Genomic DNA, 23,703 nt, shown 5'->3' on the forward strand with positions numbered 1-23,703 from the left:
AAACCTACTCATCAAAATAAAGAAGAAAAACATAACGTCTCAGTAAAAACAAAACCTACAAAAACAAAAGAAATGAAAAAAAAAATCCACAAACAAAACAAACTCAGTACAGGAGAGTAAGAGGAACAAAGAAAACGACACCACCACAAAAAAAAAGCACTAGAAAATGCAATCCCACTCCTAGGAATATATGCTAGAGAAATAAGAGACGTCATACGAATAGACATATGCACACCCATATTCACTGCAGCACTGTTCACAATAGCAAAAAGATGGAAACAATCTAGATGCCCATCAACCGATGAATGAATAAACTATGACACATACACACAATGGAGTATTATGCAAAGATAAAGAACAATGATGAATCTGTGAAGCATCTTATAACATGGATGAAACTGGAGGACATTATGCTGAGTGAAATAAGACAATCACGAAAGGACAAATTTTGTATGAGACTGCTACTGTAAAAGTTTACACAAAAAGAAACAATCGTTGTTGGTTACAAGGGATGGGAGGAGTAGGGGGAACTAAATAGATAAGTGGTAACTCTGGTGAAGGGTAAGACAGCACACAATACTGTGGAAGCCAGCACAATGTGTACAAGGAAAGGTCATGGAAACTCCGTAGATACTTCCAAACTCCCTGAGGGACTGAATTGCTGGGCGGAGGGCTGTGGGGACCATGGTCTCAGGGAACATCTAGCTCAACTGGCATAACACTGTTTATAAAGACAATGTTCTACATTCTACCTTGGTGAATAGCGTCTGGAGTCTTAAAAGCCTGTGCGCAGCCATCTAAAATACTCCACTGGTATCAACCCTTCGGGAGCAAGGGAAAATGAAGAGAACAAGATACAAGGAAAAGATCAGTCCAAAGGACTAATGGACCACGGCTACCAAGGCCTCCACCAGACTGAGCCCAGTACAGCTAGATGGTGTCCGGCTACCGCCACTGACTGCTCTGACCTGGATCACAATAGGGGGACCTGGACAGAGCTGGAAAAGGATGTAGAAAAAAATTCTGACTCACAAAAAAAAGACCAGATTTACTGGCCTGACTGGAGAAACCCCAAGAGTATGGCCCCAGGACACCATTTTAGCTCAGTGGTGAAGTCACTCCCGAAGTTCACCATTCAGCCAGGGATTGGACAGCCACATAAAACAAAACGGGACTAATGAGGCACAACAGTCCAAGGACAAGGACTAGAAGGCAGGAGGGGACAGGAAAGCTGGTGATAGGGAACCCAAGGTTGAGATAGGACAGTGTTGACATGTCGTGGGGTTGTTAATCATTGTCATAGGGCAATATGTGTACTAACTGTTTAATGAGAAACTATTTGTTCTGTACATCTTCATCTAAGGTACAGAAAAAAAGAAAGAATTATCTATGTGAGATCAAATTGACAACAGCAACTTAAAATGTTTGATGGGAAACGTAGGGGGCAGTGAGTTGAAGATAATGGTGATGGAATAATTTGGAAAAGGACAGTGAGAATAGCAGCACAACTGGAAGAACGTAATCAATGTCACTGAATTGTACATGTAGAAACTTTTGAAATGCTATAACTTTGGCTATGTATATTTTCACCCAAAAAAAGGTCCTCCAAGGTCAAGAAGGGAGAGTGTTGACCTGTCATGGGGTTGTTAACCAATGTCATAAAACAATATGTGTACTGACTGTTTAATGAGAAACTATTCTGTAAATTTTCATCTAAAGCACAATAAAAAAAAAAAGCATGATACTTAAAAAAAAAAGCTATAAGCTACAAATGAATAAAATGGCATAAAGAATGTAATTTAAAAGAAACTAAAACCTCAGAATGGTAACGTATCACTTACTAAGAAGAATGAAGAAAAGCTTGCTGCTTAGGCTGGTCATTGCACTGAAATGGTCATTGTCCTTAGTTCGAACATAATCCATACTTAAACTCTCCTTATTTTTCAATGTATATGATTTTGCCATAGGAACGTTGAGTACACTAAAGGAATCACTTGGTGAAACAGAGATAGTAAGTCCAAGAGAATTTATAATCATAAATGGTGCTAAATCCTTTAAGAAGACATCTGAAGATCCAGTAGCAGCTTCTGTAAATGCCTAATAAAAAAAAAAAGATCTTAAATAAAACACTGTACGAATAAAATGTGGAAAATTAAATGCCTAGGAGAACACCAATGGACACATGTGAACAAACTAACCATAATCTTTATTTAACAAAAGAAAGGGTCAATGCAGACTAGGATCCATCACTGAAAGTTTCAAATTTCTTTTCTTACCTTGCCTAAATTGTTTAACATTACAAGGCCACACTTGGATAATGTAATGTTTAGTTGATCTTTTGAATAGAAAGTGAAGATAGTTTTATATTCTGGCACTCTGTAGTTTTCTTCTTCAGTATCTGATTCAACAATGGCTTTCTTTGTTTTCTTTTTCATCTAAAACGACAAATTAATTATAAAAATATAAGAAAAACTTGTTCTTAGGAGCACAACATAACTCATTTTACAAAGTAAAAACAAACTTTAGACCAATCCCAATAATAGCATTAGAAAGAGGAATGTATTTTATCAGTTCTGCTTCCTTACTGGAAACACTTGGAAATCACCAACAAAGGTGACATGGGAGAGGGGCAGTATTGGAGGGAAAAAAAAATCTCCTATCATCAGTGATAACAGTAGTCACAAATTAGAAGGGAAAATAAAATTACTAAGTGCATATGAAGTATGACTAAAAATTAAAAGCATATACATCATAGCAATATGGAAATTTAGAGTAAGAAAAGGGGTCATATTTAGTCTTTCGATCATATTGTAAATGAAGAACTAAAACCTAGGGACTTACAAAGTCAGACGATTAGTGACAAAACGGTGCAGTATACCTAGGACTCATGAGAATACCTCTTTTTAGGATTCACAAATTCACTGTCCAAGTATCTTCTGGCTTAAAAACAGTCAAAGGAGTTCCTTTACCTAAATCCTTTATCTGAAATATGTGATAATCAAATTTAATGGTCTAATACCAAAAAAAGCAGGACATGTCAAGCCAGCCACCTCTGTTGTTACTTTAACTGGCTCTAAGCTACTGAAAATTTGTCTGCAGGTTGACTGAACTATTACTAAGCAGGGGACATGCTAGTTGTTAATCTATAGTTTCCTGCTTCAGAAACATAATTTCATCCATCTAAAGGCCCTGATTCTCATGATTAAATACATTCACAAAATATTTTAAACAGATAACAATATAACTTCTATAAATTATCATCAGAGGACAAAGGAAACTCGGGATACACAACAACCTACAAGAAAAGGATAGAGGCATTACAACACAGTGGTTAAGAGTGAGGACTCTACAGTTGGGTTTGCATCTCAACTCTTCCACTTTCTAGCTATTATTACTTTCAGGAAATCCCTTAACCTCTCTGGTCTCAGTTCACATGTTAAAGTGAGGATTAAAAACTGTATCTTCTTCAGAGGGTTGTTATAAGGGTTAAATCAAAGATACGGTACTTAGAACAGTTTCTCCTGCAAAATAAATGTTATATAACTATTTGTATTAGAAACTTAGGAGGTATCAGCCTTGGATTTGAAAAATACATTCAGAGTCAAACAGGGGAGCATGTAAGGCAAGGCTCATAATGAGAAAACTTCAACTTTGTTGTGATTAAAATTAACTCATGTCTCAGGTGATGTTAACATTTTCAATTTCTGACGTTTATTTTTCAGACTTCAAATATACCTTGAATGCAAGATTCCATGGTCTAAAATCCTCTGTCTGTTCAATTTCTAAGGGTTCCAGCAAAGGCTCCCATACACCAAACATTTCATTGTAATAATGCACCTACAGAGAGAATTTTAATTTTTTTTTAATGAGGTATTCTGATATTTTCTGAAACTATCTTCCATGCTGTTTCCCACCACCACGTTTTTGGCTGCACTATTTCTTCTATATGAAAAATGTCTTACGTACCATTAAGTCGCTTTCTACACATACTCCCTTAGTGCTTTCCTCACCTGGCTAAACTCACACTCCATACTCACCCTTCAAAATTTAGTTCAGGTAAAACTCTCTTCTTAGCATTTTCCCTTGACTTCCAGGTTGGGCTAAGCATCAAACACTATGTTCACCTATCGTGTATCACTGACATTTTTTAACACGTCTTTGTCCATAGAATGAAAGCCCCTTGAAGGCAAGTACTATATTATTCAATGACTGTTTGTTTATTTATTTGAATACTCTAAACTTATTGGGCATCTTATATCAAATCCTCTGCAAAATACACAGATACTTGCTTCTAAACAGAATTTGAAAATTTAAAACCTAGTCACAGTCAGTTACAATTCTATTACTATATTATACTGTACCAACACAAGTATTATAGCAGCTTATAAATTTTCTTATTAGCTGTTATATGGTAGAATGTCATATTAGTTTCAATAGACAGAAACTCAATAATTTAAACCAAAATATCCCTGGGGATGATTATATGTGGATAAATTCTGAAGCAAAATAAATAGTTCAAGTATCTCCCAAATTATCTCAACTAAAAGAAAAAAACCTAAAAAAACTGTTTTTAAAGTATTCTAAGGAAAATTTAAAATTAGCGGACTCACAGGTCCCTGGATGGCACAAATGGTTTGCACTCGACTACAACCTAAAAGTTGGCAGTCCTGTGGAAGTCAGGCAAGAAAACCCTATGGAGCAATTCTACTCTGTAATGCATGGGGTTGCCATAAGTCGACATCAACCTGACGACAAAAGGTTTGGTTTTTTGGTTTAGTAGACTCTCATTAGACTATAAAGATCCTGCGCTGTATAAAAATACAAGGCATACCCTTCTAATTCTTCATATAGCTTTTAGAAAAGATTACATATATTCAGAAATTCATCTATTTTTCTTTTCAAAGAAAAAATACGTTCAACTTTAATTCATAAAAACAAGAAATTTGAATCTAACCAATAACTGTCTATGAATACATCACCTCAATGTTGATAACATCAAGTGAAATGTAAACTTCATGAGAATATGCACTCTAAAAGAAAAAGTTATGTACACATAAAAGCAACTATGTTGTTGTTGCTGATTGCTGCTAGTTGATTTCAACTCATGGTGACCCCAAGCGCGTAGAAAAACCAACATTACTAAATTAACATCATTCTTAAAATATCTGTATTTAAAGATTTCCTAGTAATGGCTAACTACGTTAAATAAAGAAGTTCGTCAAAATAACTTATAAAACAACCAAAAAACCCACTGCCCTCAAGTCGACTCTGACTCATAGCGAACAGGTGACTCAATTACACCCTTCTTATTTTCCTCTTTATTCATTACTTAGCTCCATAGAGTTTTCAAGGTTGTGACCTTTAGGAAGCAGATTGCCAGGCCTGTCTTCCAAAGTGCCTCTATAGCAAGTGCATAATCTATTTAAACTTTATATATATAAATGATTCAAACAACTAACAATTTGTAAACTTTTTCCCAAAAGTTTTTTGAACTAATATTTGCAATAAGCTTAATTTAAATATCTAAATAATATTCCCCAAATATTCCATGTGTGGCATTATTCGTTGCAAAAATTAGAAAAATACTATACATGCTTACTTCTAGCTTAAGTTGACAATGAAGATTTATTAGGGAACTCCAGTTTTTGCCTTCCCCTGAAAAACGTGACTTTGCCAAAAGCATAGGCACTGTTCTATGACCAATTCCAGCCTCCAGAACTATGAAAATAGAATCAATGTTCATTTTTATCATCTCTCCTTTGGGTACCAATTCAGTTGTGGGGGCTGTGTTTTCAGCTTCATCTGGTTCTTCAAGGAACCACATTTTTAAATCCTTTGTATCCTTCTTTTCCCATAATTGTGCTGCAGAAGAAGTAGTTTCTTTGGGAATGGTTTCCTTAGCTGTAAAAAGTGCTGAAGTTATGGTAATCACGGTGTTTATGATAACTGGTGAAACCTAAGGGGAAGAAAATTAAACTAATAAAAAATCTACACATATCACTTTCAAAGATACTTTAAAAAATATTAAATGTATTTGCTGAAGGATCACCAACATTAATATCATGAAAGAATAGATACAACTTACTGCCTACAAAAAAATTTCAATTATCATAATCAATTTCAATTTGTTAAAATATTACATGATTATCCCAGATATTAAACTGATCTAGTGTAATAACAACTACACACACTACAGGAATGCTGGATGTTGAAACTAAAGAAGGAGTCAAACACCAATAATAGAGGATAACATTCATTATAAAATACATATTAAATAATATTTTCAAAAACAAGCTTCATTTTTTTTGCTTACTTAACAATGCAAAGACTTGCTATAATAAATTACTTGTTTTAAGCTTTACTGATTAAAGAAAAAGTGCACTAAAGAGCTGAATGATAATATTTTAACTTACCTTTAGTGTCAGGGATTTTACTGACATATCAATCACTTGCGGGCCTGTACCCATCTGAGTAGCCTGATAAAATAAGTCACAGGGCTGCAAAACCTGTATGAGAGAAAAACCAATATTACTAAATTAACATCATTCTTAAAATATTTGTATTTAAAGACTTTCCCAGTAACGGCTAACTATGTTAAATAAAGAAGTTCGCCAAAATAACTGTTTATAAAACAACCAAAAAACCCACTGCCCTCAAGTCGATTCTGACTCATAGCGAACAAGTGACTCAATTACACACTTCTTGTTTTCCTCTTTATTCATTACTTATAATAAATAGAGTCTTAACAATAGTATTAGGAAAAATATTAATATAACGAATTATGTAAAACCATTTTTCAGCATGAAAAACATAAACCTTGTATTAATGTATTACATTTTATTGGCACTTAATAAATTAAAAATTTATCATGGATTTTCTTCCATTTTAAAAAGGCTAAGATATTACTAGAGAGCAAAATACAAACAGGAAGTGAGTCAAAAGCAAATGGCCAACATTTCAAACAGCTCACTGACAAAAGCAAAAACAAAAATCCACAACAAAAACATCCAGTTAGGAGAATAAAAAATAAAAATAAGAAAACCGAAACAGCCCGGTAAGCAACTGGTGGGAAGTCTTAAAGGCCAAGGAGAAGTTTGGGATTGACGTGGTAGAAAGTCAGAGTGAGGTCTTTACTGAAAACTGTCAAGTTGAAACTGAACCCTTAACGAGACTATTCCAACATACACGTACAAGACAGATAACAATGAAGAGCAACTGAAAGTATGAAAGAGTTTCAAAGGTCATGTAATAGTAATCTAAATTAGGTTTTCAAAGCAGAAGAAAGGTATCTTACAGAGAAAGGTTGGAAAGTATGTGGGTACTTTTAATTTCCTAAAGTGGTATATACTAAATTCAAAATAAAATTTATCATTAAGCAGATAATTAAAAACAAGACTCACAGTAGTTACATTGTCTTTTCTCTTGACTGGAAGAAATGGGCATGCTTTCACTTGGAAATCTTTAATGGCAGCAGTCATTGTATTGTTTTCAAGTTCGCCTTTCCAACAAATTTCACACTGTGTGGTAATGACTAAGGCCGGGGCATCATTTCTTGTCATGTCAGCCACAAACACAAATTCAGGATTTTTAATCATAGTATTAATTTCCCATTTCTCTGATTGCCCTACAGGCACTAAAATATGAATAAAAATAAATGTAACGTTTTAAAATACATATAACTATTTGCTATTCACATTGTTTAGGAGAACTTTACAATTTATGGGAAAATGTTCTGATTCTAAGTAAAAAATAAAGTAAAAGAATCTTAGATCCCACAGTAAATCTACTGCAACTCTTTTAATAAAGACTTGAAGAAGCTGTAGCCAAAAAATGCAGGAAAAAATCTCTACTATTTAAAGGCAGAACTGGACTAGAATCCCATTCCCATCTCTGAACTTGATGCTCTTTCTACTATACCACAATGAATGAAATAAGTAAAAAAGACAATAAAAAACTATATGCTAAAGTAGAAATGAATACAAAAAAATAAATATGAGCACTTTAAATTAAAATATTATCTTTAATTATGAAAAGGAGTGGTAGGTTCATTATTTTCCCCGTTTGTTTTCTTCCATCAACTAATTTTTTCAAATTACTGCCTGCAGAGAAGGACAATTAGTTATTTTAATATTTATTTATTATATTTAATAGTTATTTAATATATAGTCACACCTTAAAAATAATACAAACTGCACATCTTTTCAAAAAACACATATAGGCTTTCTACTTATCTTGAAAAATAAAGATTTTAATTTATTAATGTACTTACCCTGATCATCTGGAAGGCTAATTAAAGTAAGTGCTGATATAGCAATAATAGAAGTACTAAATATTTGTTCCAATAACTAACCTTCTTCCTTAGAAGACCATGCTTGAACACTGGTTTCTACAGCAGTGCCTGTGCTGTAGGCCTCAAGAAAGACATTTGCAACTGTCGTCAGAAATTCCACACTTGCACAAATATACATTTCCTGAAAGACTAAATCAGACACCCAACCATCTCTGACTCGCTTGTACCGTACATCCATCATGTCCTTTCTGTCAAACCCAACTGTCAGTCCTATCATTCTGAAAGACACAATAATAATTCCTATGTATGAGTCACCTAACAAATAACCAAACATTCCAATAAATCTCAGTAAGACCTCTTATACTTTTCATTGACAGCCAATCAGCATTGTGAAGTCATGCCTCCTGGGAAGATCTACAAAGTGTTCCAAATAATGGACTTACAGACTTCTAGAAAATGACTGTTTTATAAATTAGGAAGTATCTTTAAGAAATTATCAGAAGTTTGAATTTCAGCATATTTTCTTCTCGTTTTTTTAGTATTATTTCCACTAAAATTTGCATGGGCTAACAATAGTAATTTATATCAGCCCTGGTGACATAGTGGTTAAGAGCCTGGCTGCTAACTAAAAGGTCAGTTCAAATCCACCATCCGCTCCTTGGAAACCCTATGAGGCAGTTCTACTCTATCCTATAGGGTTGCTATGAGTCGGAATCAACTCGACAGCACATAACAACAACAACATCAGAGCTGACTGGGTACCATGACTCAGATGAACTGAAGCTTTGAAGATCTTAGGATGTAACCAGAAGATGAAGATGCAACTTTGGGGATAGGTTCTGTAAAATAATCAACCATTTCTCACGTTAAACCTCAGAACACTACTGCAATACATACCTAGGAGTTGCCTTCTTGACATGAGGCCTCTTATCATCTAAAATACAGTTTTTTAATGAGAAAGAAGAAAACGTTGAGTCATCCGTATACATTTTTAAAGTACTTATAATATTCTCCAATCTAAACTCAGCAAGTTGCAGAGAAGGATCACGAACATCTGTAAAGGAAGTCTGTGGAAGAGGGAATCAATACAAAAAAATACATAAAAACATAGGTCTGATGTATATTTTAAGCAATAAACTCCTACATAGTACTGTCTCCTCTTAAACATCAAAATCCTCTATCTCCAAAGGGTTTGCTAATAAAAAGCCAAAAAAAGGAAAAAAAACTTTAAAAAATTTCTCGCTCACATCATTGGCTATGTGAAGGATAACTCGTTTAAATGGGAAATGGTTAAAATTATTTTACAATTAATTTAAAATAGAAAGATCACCCATATTTCTCAGAGGAACAGATACTACAAACTATACATGAAATATTAATAATTACTATTTTGGTACACATTCTCTACATAATTTTTACCAGTTGAAAGCATATTTTGTCTTTTTCCTTGGCTTACCTGTTCAGGACCTGGACTATACAGTACCATGGTGAGATAGTCTGTCTTGAAACTCATATTTATTGTTGTCTTAACTTGAGAGGCATATGAATGTACTTCTACCACAGCAGCTGTCACCACAGTTGTTCCTTGGAAAAATTAAATTTGTTGAATTAAAAAAAAAAATCATAAAATGTAGCTCAATAAAACAGCCTTAAAATAGATTTAATAGCATTATTAATTAAATGGGTATAACCAAAAAACAAACCCATTGTCGCTGAGTCGATTCTGACTCATAGCAACCCCACAAGACAGAGTAGAACTGCCCTATGGGGTTTCCAAGGAGTGGCTAGTAGATTCAAACTGCCAACCTTTTGGTTAGCAGCTGAGTTTGTAACCACTGCACCACCAGGGCTTAGTAAAATGATATTCAGCAAAATTAACAAGGATTTGAAAATGCAGATGTTGAATTCAGAAACCGCTTAGTCCTCTTTATATCATAACACGGGAATATTAATTAAGCACTTGATCCTTCCATTTCCTCTTGACAATAGTGTTTTTGGCTATTCATAGTCCTTAGCATTTCCACATAAATTTTAGAAGTAATCTTTCAATTTCTATAAAAAGAAAAAAACTGATTGGGATTATGCTGGCTTTACAGATCAATTTTGGGAAAATTGACAGCTTAACAATACTAAAATATTTCTGTCCATGAACATGGTTTATCTCTCCATATATTTGAATCTTTCGTTTCTCTCATTAGTATTTGGTAGTTTTTAGTGTAGAGGTCTTGCAAGATTTTTGTTCAACATCTTCCCAAGTATATTGTGTTTTTTAAATGCTATTGCAAATTATATTTTAAAATTTTTCTTTTCTAATTGTTACTTATAAATTGATTTTTATATATTAAACTTATATACTGTTAAAAATTGCTAAGTTCTTTCATTAGTTCTAAAATACTTTTTTTTCTTTTTTGAAGTTTCTTAGGATTTTTTATGTAGACAATCATGCTGTCTGAGGAAAAAAAAGGAGTTTCTACTCTTTAGGCATTTTAATCCTTTTCCTGGTCTTATTGCTCTGTCAATGACCTTCTTTTAAAAAAAGTTGAAAAGGAATGGTGATTACGGACTTCCTTGTTTTGTTCCTATTTTAGATATTTAGACATTTCTAATTTTTACCATGAATAAGTGCTGAATTATGTTGAATGCTTTTACTGCATCTATTGAGGTGGTCATATGAGTTTTCTCCTTTGTCAGTACAGGAAATTATATGATTTGACTTTTGAATGTTAAAGCAACTTTGTATTTTGGAGATAAATCTCACTTATTCTAGACGAATTAGTATTTTTATTTATTGCTGTATTCAGTTTGCTTTCTCTTGTTAAGAATCTTGTATCTGTGTTCATGAGGGATATTGGTCCTTAACAGCCTTTTCTTGAAATGCCTCTGTCTGATTTTCGTGTCAGAGTTATTGTTTGATTTATAAAATGACTAGGGACGTGTTCCCACCTCATCTAGAGTTTGTGTAACTCTGGTATAATTTCTTCTTTAAATATTTAATAGAATTCACCAGGGAAATCATCTGGGCCTTGATTCTTCTTTGTGGGAAAGTTCTTTGTTTTTTTTACAAATTCAATTGCTTTAATACATACAGCACTACTCTGATTTTCCATTTCTTTTTATGCCAGTTTTGGCAACTTCTGCTTTCTGAGAAATTTGTACACTTCATCCAAGTTAAAGAATTTATTATAAAATTATTCATAAAATTCTCTCATTATCCTGGTAGTGATCTCTATTTAATGATGATACCGGTAATTTGTGCTTCCTTTTCTCTCTCTTTCTCTGTCTCACATCAGTCTTGATAGGGGGTTATGAATTTTATTAATCTTCCCCAAAAAACAAGATTTGGCTTTTTTAATTTTCTCTATTATTCGTCTGTTTCTCTTGCATTCATTTCTACTCTTCTCTGTATTAGTACTTGTTTTTTATTTATTTTGGGTTTAATTTGTTCTTCCTTTTCCATATTTTTGAGGTGATTTCTTTGATTTTAAACACTTTTTCTTTTCTAACATAATCTTTTAAGCCACAATTTCTTTCAGTACTGCTTTATAACATCCGACAAATTTTGATATGCTTTATGCTCATTATCATTCAATTCAAGTGACTTCTAATTTCTCTTGTCATTTCTTTTTTGACTCATCAGTTATTTGGAAGTTGTTTAATATCCACATATTCAAGTTTTTTGATACCCTATTATTACTGACTTCTAACATAATTCCATGTGTTAGAAAACTTTATGGGCCAGAGTACAGTCTATCTTTGTGAACATTCCAGAAGCCCTTAAAAAAAATGGGTATTCTGCAATTGTTGGGTATATTATTATACTAATGACAATTAGGTCAGATTTCTTGATTGTTGTTTCTTTGTGCTGTTGAGTCAATTCTGACTCATAGGGACCCTATAGGAGAGAGTGGAACCACCCCGTAGGGTTTTTTAGGCTGTAATCTTTATGGGAGCAGATTGCCCGTTCAAATCTTCTACATTCTTTCTAATTTTTTTTTTCTCTATATTCTACCAAATACTAAGAGTGGTGTGTTACAATTCGCAATTATGATTCTGTGTATGTCTATTTTCCCATTTAGCTCTGTCAATTATTGTTGAATATATTGTGAAGCTCCATTATGGGGTACATACACATATAGGATTATTTTATCTTCTTGGTGAACTGACCCCTTTATCATTACTTTAAAAATCAAAAAACAAAAACTTATAAAGAGATATTTATGAGAAAATAAGGAGACACCTGAACCCTTACTGGATATTTCATGGTTTTAAGGAAGTACTGCTAATTTTTTAGGGCTGATAATGGTACTATACTTTAATAATAAAGTCTTTATTGCTTATAGAAAAATGCATAACATCTGGGATTTGCCTTAAAATAATCCACGGAGTAGGGGTAGGGGAAAGAGGAGGAGGATTACAGCAGTAACAAAATCAGCCGTATGTTAGTAATTGTTAAAATTTGGCGAGGGGTACATGTGGGTTCATTACCTTATTCCCTCTATTTTGGTGTATGTGTGAAAACTTCCAGTAGAAAATGATTAATATATTTAAACCTCTATTTCTTGTTCTATCAATTTTAGACATTACCTTTTCACTCCCCACAATGGAAGCTGAAGATATTTATGTCCTTAACGTTTCCTCCATGTGTCCTGCCTTCTTCTTCTCAGCTTTGATCAGTTATGTTTTTACTTTTATATTATCATGGTCAATAATATTTACATTCTCATTTACATAGTAAGTATATCATATGCTGTTTAACCATGACTATGTAAATATTTTAACAACAATGAAACAGTGCATTACTTAAAAAAAGAAGAGCTCCCCTCCTCTCACATTCCAACAATTCAAAATTTAGTCTGCTTCATTTCTGCAACATGACACATAACAGAAATTTCTACTTAACAAGAGAAAATATGAATTCTTCCTCATATCACTTAGGTAATGTAGTCATTTCCTCATTCTACATATTATATGACACTCTATTTTTCTTCTTCAAGACATTATCCCTTTTTTTTTTTTCCCTTAAAGCATTTGGAATTCTTTTTTAATGAACACCAATTACCTTCTAGCTCAGTCATACATGTAATTCTGTGATTCCTTGTCAATGTACTCCTGGGTAGGTCCACTGTGTTTGGATCTATGTCTTCCTCTTTCCTGGATTCCTTGTTTGTTTGGCTGGAATATAATTTCAAACTAATTTTTTTAGGAATGGATATGAGGGAAGTAACTTTGAGTCATTGAAAATCTGAGAATGATTTTCATATCTGGATAAAAGTTTGACTGTGTATAGAATCCTAGCTTCAAAGTCATTTCCCTTAGAATTCTGAATGGAGTACTTCACTGTCTTCCGTCATTCAGCCATCCAGTTTTGTTAATGGTAAATCTCAGTTCAATCTTTTCTTTTCTAGGTCCCTAATAAGTAGCCTGTTTCTTTTCTCTGAAACTTTAAAAATCTTACCTTTGTTGTTCTGACATTGCAAGAAAATGTGTTTGCATGGAGAGTCTTTAATTATCCAATCTGCTTGGAACTCAGGGGATACTTTACATATAAAGAGTTAGCTTAAATATTTACTTAGCTCTGGGGAGTTTTCTTCTATTATTTCTTTTCTTCCATTTTCTCAGTTTTTTCTCTTAAAATACTTATTATTTAGGAATTTAACCTTCTGAAGTGAAGCTCCATCACTCTTCAGTTTTATTACATTTTCCATCTCTGTACTCTTTTTTTTTTTCCTTCTATGTCATGGGAGATTACATCAACCATATGTTCCAACCGAGTATTACTTCTAACTCCATGCTTAGTAGGGTTTTTTTTTTTGTTTGTTTGTTTGTTTGAAGTTCAACAATCATATTTTTATTTTCCAAGAACTCTTTCCTATCCTCAAATTCTTTTTTTTTGGTGGGGGTGGGGGTAGAGCAGGTAGGTAGGGTCCAGTTCTCATATCATCTTCTGAAAATCCTCTAAGAATATGAATTAGAGTTAGCTTTTTTGTTTATTCACATTCTCTTCTGGTCTCTCAACTGTCTCCATTTCCTCAGGAAACACTATTCTGATTATCGTTGTTCCTTTTACGCTCGGTGTCTTATAATTTTCTTCATATCTGTTACATTAGTCTCACCGTTCATGTTCAATAATAAAGGACTGGTATGATTATTCTAGCTAGAAAAGATGGAGTTTCCTGTAATATTGCAAAGGTGGGTTGCTTCTCCGCTAGGGTTTTCCCTGACTGGAAAAACTGTAATATCTCAGGGCTTTGCATGGGAGGGGGACCTTATGGATTAGGAGGTGTCACTCTGGGGTGTGTAATGCCAGAATAAGGAGACCTTTATTCTTGTAAAGTAAATTCATCTTAGCAGTCCTAATTTCCTCAAATCTTTGTATGTGGTCATGCTCAACCCAGAACCCAGCCAGGTTCCACATGTCACACAAGATCCAACATTGGATGCACCCCTTTTCTGAGTTATAGTTCTCTCTGCTCTGTTCTATCTTTCTGTCTTCCAGGTACCTGCAGAAATTCATGATCCATTAATGATCATCCTCTCTTGATACCTCTAATATTATGATACTCCTAATAGCAATAGAGAATATTCCATCCGGGGTATATGTTACACAAAGGAAAATGGAGGAGGGAGGAAAAAAGGAGGAAAATTGAAAATAAAGACCTACAAGGATGTTAGGAAATACAAATAAATACTCAGGAATTTTGTTACAACAGGACTAGGAACTTCAAAAGAAAAACAAAATGAACATAATGACATAGTTAATTCAGAGATGCCTAAATAAAATCAGCTGATTAGAAAAAAACTATAAATCCTATTTTACTCAGAAGTAGAGGAAGAGGAAAGAAGGATGGATGGAATGAAGGGAGGAAAAAAGGAAGGAAGAGAGAGAGAGAAAAGCTAATTTAAGGTTAAGAACATACCTCCTGAATGGTGTGAAGCATTAGTAACTCCACTAGTAACACTAGACTGGTCTTTTATTACAGCAGGGGAGGCACTGTCACCTTTTTCATACCATATATTGCCATACAATGTTTTAAAAATAGTTGTTATATCTTCTTGACTGAGAATGAACTGTTAAAAAATAAGATTTATTTATTTTAACATTAATTTATATAGTTAAAATTCTCATATGAGGAAAATGAAAGATTGTTTCATTTCTACCCTCTACAAAATCAATTTTTGTGTTAAAAAATTTCTAATAACTAGACTAATGGACCACAACTATCATAGCCTCCACCAGACCACTTCCAGCACAACTAGTTGGTGCCCGGCTACCACCAGCAACTGCTCTGACAGGGATTACAATAAAGGGTCCTGGACAGAACTGGAGACGAACGCAGAACAAAATTCTAACTCTCACAAAAAAAGACCAGATTACTGGTCTGACAGAGACTGGAGAACCCCTGAGAGTATGGCCCCTGGACACACTTTTAGCTCAGTAATGAAGTCACTCCTGAGGTTCACCCTTCAGCCAAAGATTAGACAGGCCCATAAAGCAAAATGAGACTAAAAGTGCACACCAGCCCAGGGCAAGGAAGAGAAGGCAGGAGGGGACAGGAAAGCTAGCAACGGGGATCCTAAGGTCGAAAAGTAGAGAGTGTTGACGTGTCGTGGGGTTGGTAACCAATGTCATAAAACAATATGCGTATAACTGTTTAATGAGAAGCTAGTTTGCTCTGTATACCTTCATCTAAAGTACAGTTAAAAAAAAGAAATTCCTACTAACTAAAATTCAGTTTTCTAAATGACCACATGATCTTTAGTACCTTGTGAATTATGCCAATTTCCAATTGCATTAGAAATTTCTACTAACTAAATATTCAGTTTTCTAAATGACCATACAATCTTTTGTACCTTGTGAATTATGTCAATACCAGCAGAGCTACTAATGAAATTTTTTGTTATGAATGTTTCAACTAATCTAGTAATTTTAAATGTTTAAAATGAAGCCTGATCTTTAAGTAGTTGTTCAGCTGTTTTATATACTTTTGGGTAGTAATCACCTCAATTTGCAAATATGTTGCTGTTGTTGACAGCTGCCATCTAATTGGCCCCCGACTCATGGTGACCCCATGCAGTGAAAAATAATACATTATACCTGTATAATGAAAAATGTTTATAATGAATTTTATATGTGTAACTTTATTTGAATGTCACAAAAGCCCCTGAGCTTAAAGCATATAATCCTGGTTTTATAAAATAAAAAGCTGAAGCTTAAATGGTTAAGTAACTTGCTTAAATCTACAAATAAAGAACTCAGAAGAGCAAACTCCAAACCCCATGTGTTACTTAATTTAGCCTAAAATCGATAGCATAAGACCATCTTGACAGCAATCATGTAAAAAAAGACCTATGAGTTTTCTATCTATATGTTAAAGACAGTTTTCTCAAGTCACTTTTGGCTCATTCCTAAATTTAGCAAATTTACTTACATTTCTAGTTGTCATAGCCTCAGGAGGATATTTTCAATCCCAAAAAATTAAACTGTTTTATTTGTGCCAGGCTTCCTTTGAGTGCATTTCAAAGGTGATATTCTAATCTAATGTTTTAAGATTAAATTTATGTGTATCTTATTCATGCTACTTATGTTTTGTAGGTTTTTATCCGTTGTCTTACCAATATTGAGAGACTTCTAATATTTATTTTAAGGAGATACTTTACGTTTGTAGCCCTGGAAATTAAGGAGTCCATATAACCTCAGACACTACAACCTAAAATTTTCGGTTGACATCATCACGGTTTAAATTTCAATATGCTTTTGACTTGGCAGTCTGAAATTTCTAACATGACAGTTTTCTCTTTTTGAATACAATTTTTATAGGCAGAAATAGAAAGGGAAACTGGGGGTGTGGTGTGGGGAAGAGGATTTGTTAATTAGTAGGTTTCTTAAAGAAATCTCCAGAGTACATGTTGCTGTCACTCCATAAAGCATGTGATATAGTCTGATCCCAGTCCAGCCAAGAGTGAAACATAAGAACTTGCATAGAGTACCATTAGAGATCCATGAAGCAATGTCAACCTACAGGGAAGTAAAGCTATGCTTAAGGTGCCATTTTTATCAGCAACCTCTCCATTCTTCTAGGACCTTCTCTTCCTATATATACCTAGTACCTTGTGAATTATGCCAAGGTAAAATTCTCTCTAGGTAATTTTATATTATTCCCAGTGCTTTTAACACCATCTATATCCTGATGATTTCAATTTCCTATTTCCAGCCTAGACCTGTCTACTGAGTTCTACATAAATATAGCCAACTGACTACTGAAATCACCATGTCTAACAGATGTTTGAAACTTAAATCCGAAGCTGAAGTCATGACTTCCCCAACCTTGAAAATCTACTTCTCTCTAGGCCTTTTGAATCTCTGTGAATGACAACATCCATATAGCCACTCAAGCCAGTCATTGTTGTTTCATTTCTTTACCTTCCCATTCCAGCTGCAAATTCTATTTGAGACAAGGGAACCTCAGACCACCAAGAAACAAGAGCTAGGAGAATAGCGCATCCTTTGGATCTGAGGTCCCTGCACTGAGAAGCTCCTAGTCCTGGGGAAGACTGATGACAAGGACCTTCCCCCAGAGCCAACAGAGAAAGAAAGCCTTCCCCTAGAGCTGACACCCTGAATTTGGACTTCCAGCCTTACTAGACTGTGAGAGAATGAACTTCTGTTTATTGACACCATCCACATGTGGTATTTCTGTTATAGCAGCACCACCATCACCACCAACCCCTGCGTTAGACTGGTGAGCTCCATTAAGCAAGAGACTATGTCATAGGTTTTCTGCCACTATAGCTCCAATATCTAGCACACGGCTTAGCACAGAGTAGGCATTCAAATATTTGTTGAATGAATGGAGAACATTAAAATGAATTCTAGGTTAATAGAGCTGCTACTTCAAATTCTGACCAAGATGATTAATTTACAACTTCTTTCCCAAAAATGCTTTATTTATGTCCCCATGCAATATTTTCAACAACAAAACTGAAATCAATAAGCATCCAAAAAGTTACCTCCATGGGCTTTAGCTGAGCATTTACATTAAAACCAGGAACCTCCTGGTACCACTCCCAGGATAAATTTCGCTCAACAACCACCTCAAGATTTAATGGCAGTAGTATATCCAGTACTTCCTGGTATGCATCATTAATATATTGAGACCTATAATTAAAAACAAAATTGTTTTGAATTGTTTCATATACACTCAGATAGTAAAAACATATTAAAAAGGAAGATCAACTTACATTTATCATTTCATAACACAAATAGTAAAAATCAATAGTTTTTTTTTTTTTTGAGTGTGTGTGTGTGTGCATGTAATGAAAAGAAATAAAACCTATCAGGCTTTCCATGTCATAATGAGAGATGTTCTGTCCCACTAAAAACCTAGGTGACCTTCTCTGAGTTGAAGTGTTCCATATGATAGAGAAATGAATTCTTAAAACAGAAATTTGCAATATGTTAAAAACTGGCAAAATACATAATTTAGATAGTAAACCCTTAAAATGAGAATTATCTGTATATAATCTGTAAACAAGCATTATATAAGATCTCATCATAAAAACATTTTTAATTTACTGATTTAGATCTATGGCAAAAGAGCACACACCCTTACTTTATAAAAAACATAAATTTGCACCTTATAAAATTTCTTTTTCTGTGGATCAAAACAAATATGGATAATTTCATATCAAGTTAAACTGTATTTGCCCTTCCAAGAACTTATAAAGGTAGGACTGATGATCAGGAATGAAGAAAAGGGTAATAAGCCACTGAATCCCTTCAAGTAATAATGTGATCATAAAAGCCTCCCATTGTACCTTAATATGACAATGTCCTCAATAAGAGATTTATATTTTAATTGGCAGCAAATCCCTAAACTGGGATATGAAGCTAAGACTGCAGAATTTTAGATATCATTTGCTGAATGGAAGAAAAATATGGTGTCATCAGGGATGTGTTGGGAAGCCTGGTATCAAACCATTTTATGAATTGACTATAAAGTGACACTATTATTTATACATGCATGCATGCTTACAATCTACACTTAATGGTAATAAGGAGTTCTAAAAGCCCTAAATAGGGTATACTGCAAAAACTTAAAACAAGGCCAGAAAATGTCATCCTATAACAATTAAATAAAAATCAACATAAATGGATGTGACCAGTTTACATAGCACTGACAATAATAAAGCATCTCCCAATTCCCCAGTGCCTCCCAAATTGAAAAAAATATATATATATATCTTTGGAACATCTTGTCCTTTATTTATTCTTCCACATGAACTTTACAATAATTTTAGCTGACTTTAAAAAGAAATCCTATTGTGATTTTTATTGGGACTGCATAAAATGTACCAATTAATTTATGAAAAACTGACATCTTTACAATATCAAGTCTAGGAAAATATTCTCTCCATTAATTCAAGATTTCTTTCTGGCTCTTGGGTAAGTTTTACAACTTTACTCATGGAAGTACTGTAAGTATCTTTTAAAAAAAATTTATATTGTAATTAACAGCTCTACAACAAATGACTTTGATATAAAACGCCCTGTTGTTGTCAAGTCAATTCCAACTCAGAACAACCCTGTAAGACAGAGTAAAACTGCTCCATAGGGTTTACAAGGCATGGTTGGTGGATTCAAACCGCCAACCTTTTGGTTAGCAGCCACAGCTCTTAATTACTGAGCACCAGGGCTTGATTTTGATATAGGTGAACACAAATATGAAATAAATTTACTTGTCTTTATGTGCTTTCTGAGGAGTTGTAGGGAAAGTGAATTTTCAAAAAAAAAATTATTTTTAAGTTATTTCAGAGAAAAATGGTTATATTTTTTAACTGACTAATTCTATTTCTAGGAATTCATCCTAAATGAGTTATCTTAAAGAATTGAGTAAACAATCACAAGTATTAGTGAACAATGATATCAACCATTGCTGTTATTTACAACAGCAAAAAAAAAAAATTGAATTGATATAAACTTTTAACAACAGGAAAAAGGATTTTTTAAAACTGTAGAATAAAATGAAATATTCAGAATAAATTATGTGCACAAAGTAACAACATGGAAAAATACTAATAACATATTGTTAAGGAAAAAAATTTATAACACAAAACGTACAATGTAATTCCAATTTTACTTAGATTAAATATATATGCATATATAACAAACTAGAAGAAAAGATATCAAATTATTAGTAGTTATCTTTGGGTGGTCATATTGTCAGTAATTTCTTATTTTCTTCCTAACACGATTCTATGTATCTCAATTAAAAATATATATACTTTTAGACAAAAAAATGACAAATATTATGAGTTAATGCTCTAGAGAAATTCAGTAAATTCTTTTTAAAGCAAAAAATCTTTTTAATACAGACCCACATCTAATTTACATCTACCATCTTTTGAAATCACACAAGGTGTGATTAAATATAGATATACAAATATTCCATTTTTAGTAAGTTCAGATTTGTTACACAGTTTAAACTACAGGTTAATAAACTACCTGAATTTTAAGATTATTACTCTCTCTATATTTTTGTTGTCAGTTGTCTTTGAGTTGGCGCCAACTCATGGTGACCTTATGTTCAACAGAACGAAACTTTGCCTGGTCCTATCCGTCTTCATTGTTGGGATGTTTGAGTCCATTGTTGTGGCTACTGTGTCAATCCATTTCACTGAGGGTTTCCCTCATTTTCATTGCCTATTACTAAAATAGAAGTCTCATACCTCAGTATTATCCTGTAATTTCTGCTGAAGAAATTATTCTACATTTTCTAATATCTTTATTTAATGTATGATTTGTTTCTTATCTTAACTGAAATCTAGCTCCCCATGGAGTTCTCTTTAATAGAGGACAATTTTTGTCCAACACCCTACCTATCTCAGGGTCAAAAGATGAGAATCATTTTTCTTGGCCAAAAATTTTCTAAATTTAAATGAAAACTATAAACCAACAGATGCAAGAATCTAAATGAGCCCTAAGCACAAGAAACATAAAGACAACTACAGCAAGGCCAATAATAATCACATTGCTCAAAACCAGTGATAAAGAGAAAATCTTAAAAGCAGTCAGACAGAAAAAAAAAAAAAAAACCACTAGAAAATGAAGAACAAAGATATAGACATCAGCAAATTCTGTCAGAAAGAATGTAAGTGAGAAGGCAGTAGAATAATTTTTTTTTCCTTTTCTTTTTTTTGATTGTACTTTAGATGAAGGTATAAAGAGCAAATTAGCTTCTCATTAGACAATCAATACACATATTGTTTTGTGACACTGGTTGCCAACCCCACAACATGTCAACACTTCCACCTTCTCAACCTTAGGTTCCCCATTACCAGTTCTCCTGTCCACTCCTGCCTTCTTGTCCTTGCCCCAGAGCTGGTGTGCTTATTTAGTCTCACTTGAGCGGAACAAATTCTTTAACAGTACAAAAAGAATAAAGCTGTCTATCTAGAATGTGGTCTCTGACCAAAAATATCTTCCAAAAACAAAGGCAAGTAAAGGCATTTTGAGACATATACAAACTGAAAGAATTCATCTCCATCAAACTCACACCACAAGAGATGTTAAAGAACTCCATTCAGGAAGAAGGAAAATGACAGATGAAATATGGATCTAGACAAAGGCAGAAAGACCATCATAAATAGTAACTACATGGAAAAATACATAAGATTTTTCCGATTATGTGAATCTTTCTGAAAGATAATTGACTGAACAAAAATATACAGGGAGATTTATACATATTTGTAAAAGAAAAATGCATGACAACAATAGCATAAAGGCTGTAAGAGAACAGATGTGTATAATTCTAAGACTGTCAAGGGGTATAATTATCACTTGAAGGTAGTTTTTTTCTCACTGATTTTTTGTTGTTATTGTTGTTGAGAATATACACAGCAGAACATACACCAATCAACAATTTCAATACCTACAATTCAGTGACACTGATTATATTCTTCATGTTGTATGACCATTCTCACCCTCCTTTTCCAAATTCCTCCTCCCCCATTAAGATAAACTTACCGACCCCTAAGCTTCCTATCTAACTTTTCGAGTTGCTGTTGTCAGTTTGATCCCTGATAGATAGTTCTTAAAAGAATGCAATGCTCAAGGCAGATATTCTTTACCAGTAAAGCTAAACTACTACTTGGTTTTAAGAAGACTTCAGAAGACATTTTTGGTTTAAGGTTTAAGGCTTAACTATTATCTCTGGGCAACAGTTTTGGGGTTCATCCAGCCTACATGGTGCCATGAAATTTTGGATTCCATGAAGTTTTAAATTCTGTTCTGCATTTTCCCCCTTATGATTGAGATTCTTCCAAAGACCCTTTAATCAAATATTCAGAAATAGTAACCTTTCATGAGTCCAGGATGCATATTCTAAGCAACCACTGAATTAAAAAAGCAAAGAATAATAACTGATAAGCTAATAAAGGAAATAAAATGCAATCACAAAAACATAGTCAATTAGTCCAAAAGAAGGCAGAAAAAGAGAAAAAGAGGAACAAACAACGGATGATAAAAAATATAAAATAGCAAGATGATATACTCAAACCTACCCTATCAAAAATTACATGAACGTAAATGCTCTCAACACCCCCAATTGAACAGCAAAGACTGTCAGATTGGAAAAAATCAAATCTCACTATATACTGTCTACAAGGAACCCACTTTAAGTATAAGGCATAAATAAGATAAAAGTAAAAGCTGGAAAAAGATATACCATGCTAACACTGGTCAAAAGAAAGCTGGGACGGTTATACTATCAGACAAGGTAGATGTTGGAAAAAGGAATATTACCAGGCACATAGAACATTAAATAAAAATATATGAGTCAGTTTGACAAGAAAAATAACATAATATCAAATTAATAGGATGGCCCCAAAATACAGCTATCAAATACGTGAAGCAAAAACTGATAGAAGAAACTGAAATGCTCATACATTGCTGTTGAGGATTTAAACTGGTAAAGCCACTTTGGAAAAAAGTTTGGCAGTTCCTCAAAAAGTTTAACATAGACAGAACATCTAGAAAGAAGACCAGCAAGGAAACAGAGGACCTGAATGATACTATAAACCGACTAGACTAAACAGGCATATACAGAACACTCCACCCAAAAAAAACCACAATATACATTCTACTCCAGTATACATGGATCATTCTCCAGAAGAGACCACATGTTAGGTCACAAAGCAATGTCGATAAATTTAAAAATATTGAAATCATACAAAATATTTTCTCTGAACACAATGAAATGAAGTTAGAAATCAATAACAGAAAAAAACCCTGAAAAATACACAAACACATGGAAATTAAACAACATTATTAAACTACCAATGGGTCAAGGAAGAAATCAAAAGCGACATCACAAATTTCTTAGAGCCAAATAAATATGAAAGAACAAAATACCAAA

The 23,703-nt window shown here is 33.6% G+C and overlaps 1 protein-coding gene across 5 annotated transcripts in view; it reads right to left on the reverse strand.

Annotated features, from left to right (window-relative positions):
• The window catches only part of VPS13A (vacuolar protein sorting 13 homolog A), a 287,428-nt gene that overhangs the window by 104,214 nt on the left and 159,511 nt on the right, over positions 1-23,703 (reverse strand). For all 5 annotated transcript variants that reach the window (XR_002825150.1, XM_004383283.2, XM_023737737.1 and 2 more), the window contains 11 exons: positions 18,299-18,446; positions 15,208-15,358; positions 9,747-9,874; positions 9,188-9,357; positions 8,351-8,568; positions 7,401-7,633; positions 6,414-6,506; positions 5,600-5,956; positions 3,736-3,837; positions 2,277-2,435; positions 1,842-2,097 (listed from right to left, as the gene is read on the reverse strand). Coding sequence is in view for 4 of the 5 variants with exons in the window: in XM_004383283.2 (XP_004383340.1) it covers positions 1,842-2,097; positions 2,277-2,435; positions 3,736-3,837; positions 5,600-5,956; positions 6,414-6,506; positions 7,401-7,633; positions 8,351-8,568; positions 9,188-9,357; positions 9,747-9,874; positions 15,208-15,358; positions 18,299-18,446 (2,015 nt within the window). In the remaining variant the exon portion in view is untranslated. The remainder of the gene's footprint in view (positions 1-1,841; positions 2,098-2,276; positions 2,436-3,735; positions 3,838-5,599; positions 5,957-6,413; positions 6,507-7,400; positions 7,634-8,350; positions 8,569-9,187; positions 9,358-9,746; positions 9,875-15,207; positions 15,359-18,298; positions 18,447-23,703) is intronic.

This window comes from Trichechus manatus, unplaced genomic scaffold (genome assembly GCF_000243295.1).
Source record: "Trichechus manatus latirostris isolate Lorelei unplaced genomic scaffold, TriManLat1.0 scaffold00107, whole genome shotgun sequence".
Lineage (NCBI taxonomy): Eukaryota > Metazoa > Chordata > Mammalia > Sirenia > Trichechidae > Trichechus > Trichechus manatus.